This window comes from Mauremys reevesii, linkage group 13, assembly GCF_016161935.1.
Source record: "Mauremys reevesii isolate NIE-2019 linkage group 13, ASM1616193v1, whole genome shotgun sequence".
Taxonomy (NCBI): Eukaryota; Metazoa; Chordata; order Testudines; family Geoemydidae; genus Mauremys; species Mauremys reevesii.
The window spans coordinates 15649402-15654467 of NC_052635.1; the positions used below are offsets into that span (position 1 = coordinate 15649402).

Sequence of the window (5066 nt, forward strand, 5' to 3'; positions counted from 1 at the left end):
ACCAAGGAATTAAGAGCTATTTAATCAATCTGTGAAAGGCATAATAAGAACTATTGTCTGGAAGCTGAAGCCAGACAAACTCAATTCAGAAATAAAGCAAAAATGTTTGACAGTGAGGGAGATATTAGAACAAAGTACCAAGGGAAGTGGTGGATTCTCTACCTCTTGATGTCTTCAAAATCAAGATTGGCTGCCTGTCTGGAGGATTTGCTTTCATGGTCTTGAGTAGGCTGTCCTTTCTCGAAATCTCCTCCTGTCCCCTGAAAGCAACCCTTTCAAGAGACAGGCCCAAATTCCCCTTAACATAGGCTGGATCCTGCAATCCAATCACTTCCCAATTCTCTAGGTATCAACCTCTTTAGTGCCAACCATGTTATTCTGGCAGATCCACCCAGAGTTTAACCTGCTATTGATTTTTCTACATGAGTCTCTGACAGAATGAGTTTGCAGTGACACAGGAAAATCTTCAATACGAAGTGGTATGTATTTGCCCAAGGGGACACAGCTTTTAAGAAAATGGGTTAAAAGCACAAAGACTTCTTATCTTATCTAAGCCTAACTCCCATGCCCATGGCTCAAGTTCTTCCAGATCCCACTTCTGAGTTTCAGGGATACTTGCATCCCCAGGCAAGTAACCTGGCTGTTGTGTGTAACTGTTTGCTGGGATGGTGCTTATCTAGGTAGTGGTTTTGCCTTTCCTAACTTGGTTTCTCCAACAACTCCTTTTGATCTCATACCATAGCGAGCAATCCACTGTAAACTAACAGAGAGCTATGCACAATATTAATATACAGTAATGCAGATATTCACCAATCTGACATGTATGCTTTTGTTAGCCAACATATATGTTAAACATATTATTTACACCATGTTCATATGTATTAAGCCCTCTGGATGAATATCATATACAGTATATGAATATCTGTCGGTTATGACTGTTAATTATATTTTTTTTCTCCACACATTTTTCTTCACCCATGTCAAGTATCCTACAATTCTGTGCAAAACTGAAGTCAGCTTTGGCATTAGAAAATCAGAAGCCTGTCAAAGACAAGATATGTAAATTGTGTGAGCTAATACAGACTGGGATGTATTTCAATGGCCAATTGGTTTGGAATGAAGTCTCCAAAATAGAGACAAGAAAAGTACAAAACAAATGTACAAGTTCAGGATACTTGTTACAAACTGGTGTGTTGGATTTTAATGATGTACAAAGAGTTTTTCACATGTAAAGTCATTCTATAAATACAACTCTCTGAAATACGTATCTCTGAAACACAGCTTCTATGTAAGGAGAACATGCTGCAGTGTATCAGAGGGGTAGCCGTGTTAGTCTGGATATGTAAAAGCAGCAAAGAGTCCTGTGGCACCTTGTAGACTAACAGACATTTTGGAGCATGAGCTTTCATGGGTGAATACCCACTTCGTCGGACACATGAAAGATGCTGCAATGTAAGAATTGTTTCTTAAAAAGAGGGTACGTATGTCTCCTTTTCATATTGTACTGTTTTGTCTTTGGTTATTTTCTCTCTTGAACATTTTTAATAATGAACCACAAGCATAATCAATCAATGGCTACACCTTTTAGTCAATACTTTGCTCAATCAAAAGATATTGGGCTCAATGCAGGAGTAACTGCAGAAGTGCTGTGACATACAGGAGAATAAGCTACATAATTGCAATTATTTTATCTAAAATACATGATGTGAATCAAATAGGAATTAATTCATGCAAGTTCTATGACTTTCAATATATGTAGGATTGGAAGGATTAGATGTTTAATGGTAAATGTCAGCGAGCATCAATTTCACAATACACACACGTCCTGATGAAACTATGTTTCCATAGATAATAATTGAAAATTTACAGTTAGGCAAGGTTTTAAAAAAAGAATTCTGCTTGACAAATTCTTAGAGTTTCATTTAAGGATAATGAATTTGTATATTTAGACAGAATGTTGGCAATTTGTGTTTTAATGGCTATTAACCTTTAACTTTTTGTATCTCAGCTTCTACTATCATTAAATAATTATTGTCTGACCCACACATTGTCTGATCCCTTGAACATTTTCCTACAACTGTGAAAATTTAAATCAATAAAAGTTGAAAAAAATAAACCTTGATATTATCCATGGAAATTGCTTATTAAAAAAATGTGCCAAGCATAAATATATACCCCTGTCTCAACTTAAAAACTAGCCATCCATGAATGAAAAAAGTTGGAGGCTGAAGACTGACAAATTAATGGTATACTTGCCCATTTCTGCAGGCAAATAGGTAATTTCTATTCCAAAACTTTGTTTAAAGTCTCGTACCAAAGCAGTTGCTTGTCTCTGTGAGATCATGTAAATTATACTCTCTGTTTGAACTTTGAACTTTCCTAGAATTAAATAGATTGAAATCTACCAAGTCCAGTTGCATAGCAAACTCTTCCAATGTTCATTATTTTTTGTCTCTTGTTAGAAAATTTCATTGAGAATGGAGAAAGACATCAATATTCAGCTTATGGCTCCAGGAAAAGGAGGAAATCAAACATCTATCACAGAATTCATCCTCCTGGGATTCGGCAATCTCTTGGAGCTGCAAATTCTTCTCTTCATACCATTTTTAGTGATCTACATTGTAACCTTGGCTGGGAACATCCTCATTACTGCACTAGTTGTGGCTGACCAGCACCTTCACACCCCCATGTACTTCTTCCTGGGGAACTTGTCCTGCTTGGAGACCTGCTACACCTCCACCATCCTGCCCAGGATTCTGGCTAGTCTCCTGACTGGGGACAGAACCATTTCTCTGATAGGCTGCATTGTACAATATTATTTCTTTGGTTGCCTTGCAGCTTCAGAATGTTACCTCCTAGCAGTAATGTCCTATGACCGGTATTTAGCAATATGCAAACCACTACACTACACTGTTCTTATGAATGGTAGAATCTGCCTTCAGTTAGCAGCTGTCTCCTGGATGAGTGGATTTATGGCAACTACCATAGTTGCAGGTTTAATGTCACAGTTACATTTCTGTGGCCCCAATGAAATTAACCATTTCCTTTGTGATTTCACCCCAGTGATTAAACTCTCCTGCAGTGACACCAGCCTGATCATACTGGTGACTTTTATACTCTGTTCCATATTCACCCTGCCCCCATTTCTATTAACCCTGACATCCTATGTTTTTATCATCTCCACCATCCTGAGAATTCCATCCACCACCGGGAGGAGAAAAGCATTTTCCACCTGCTCCTCTCATCTCATCATGGTGACAATGTACTATGGGACCCTATTCATTGTCTATATGTTACCAGACACTGACACACATCGAGACCTCAACAAATTCTTCTCTCTCTTCTACACAGTCCTGACTCCCCTGGCCAATCCCCTCATCTACAGCCTGAGAAACAGAGATGTTAAGGAAACTCTGAGAAAAGTCATCAGAAAATGTATGAAGCTCACTGAAAATCAGAAGGAGTGACTAATAAGAGAATGAATCAGTATAGCAGAACTAGCAAAGAAGTTAACATCTAAGTGGCCAATAGCTCATGGCAATGTGAGTTTTCTTGGGGAACCTGGGTACATGCTAATTTTGGGATGGCTGCGTTCCTAGTTGATTTGAGCTGACACTTACTACTGCCCCAACTGGAATCATAGCTCTCCTGTGCTCTGAATTCCATGCACTGGAATTCAAGGTTTTAGTTATGAGTTTCATGTGTTTTTTTGCTCTGACTGAGTTGAGAAAACCGCATTGTACTCAGCACTGCCCTTGGACTCCAGTGGGTGGTATTGGGTTGTTAAAATATTTTGTCTCTTACCTTAGTACCAGGGCATCATATTGAATTTTATAGTTGGGTAGATTTTATCAGCCTTCATGAATTTGTTTTTTACCTATGTTATCTTGCAATGATCAGAAGGTTCATAAGATCCTAAATGGATTCCCGCATTTTGAAATAAAATAATGAATCGGCACGAATTATTTCTGGTGAAACTGCTCTTTATCCTAAATATCATTTCAATGTCAGGTGAAAAAAATAATTAATACATGTGGAGAAACTTCTATTTAATTTTCCATTTGAAAATTGACAGAATCTTTCAAAACACGTACATGGACCTGAGTCCCAGTAACTTTGCAACTTAGTTGAATTCCTAAGGGTGAGCTTTTTAAATGTTCTAAAGATGCAGATAAGTGTCTAGGTGTATATATAAATCTGCCTAAGCCTTGGACTCCTGACCAACACACACACAGGGCATGATGAAAAGTGAGATTCCCTGGAGGTTTGAACAGGGATTGCTATGGCCTTGATGTTTCTGTTGTTTTAACAAGCAAAATAGGATTTAATACCCCTGTGTGGACAATTGAGTAATGATCATTATCGTCAGCCACAAGGGAGATCCCAACAGCAGTCAAGGACAGGATGAGGCTGCTGTCCCCTTTAAGCCCTGTAAGAACTCAGGAGAGGCAACACTTAGTTTCTGTGCATCATACACAAGAGTATTCATTGAATGAGAAAACAAGAGCAGCACGGCCCAGCAGCAAAATGTAGGTGTCTTGGCAGAGTAAATGGGATTGTCTGAGATACTGAGGAGACCAGAGCAATGGTGGAATCTGGATCCCGATCCCCACACCCAGTCACCATCAGTGGAGAGATTGCCACTACATGCTAAGCATTAAAGGTAAAGCGGATCATTCCTGCATCAAATCCTGGGGATTTTAGGGAGAAAATCCTGGTATATTGGGAAGAAGAGCAGGCTGGACTGCCTATCAAGTTCACAGTTCCCTTGAAGTTTTACTGCTCTGTATCATTCCCCATTATCCCCTTGATATGTCTCAGCACTGCTCCTACTATTGCTGAACTGAGACACTACAAAGAATTGGTCTGCAGTTCCCTGCCAGCAGACTCACCGAAATCAGCTGGGTTACAAGTTACAGCTGGGGGTGGAATGTATCCCAGGGTTTGTAAAAAGAACAGGTTTGTAAGTGATTCACTGAGGGGATAAGCATGAGAAGGTTCTATGCACATGCTCTTGGGGTTTTCCCTTTGTGCACAGGGCAGAGTCATCTTCTCTTTGCTGTTGG

The 5066-nt window shown here is 39.3% G+C and overlaps 1 protein-coding gene across 1 annotated transcript; it reads left to right on the forward strand.

Annotated features, from left to right (window-relative positions):
- Positions 1-2504: 2504 nt before the first annotated feature.
- Positions 2505-3467, forward strand: LOC120380114 (olfactory receptor 2AP1-like). Its single transcript, XM_039497609.1, has one exon. The coding sequence runs from the start codon at positions 2505-2507 to the stop codon at positions 3465-3467; it is 963 nt and encodes a 320-aa protein (XP_039353543.1).
- Positions 3468-5066: the final 1599 nt, after the last annotated feature.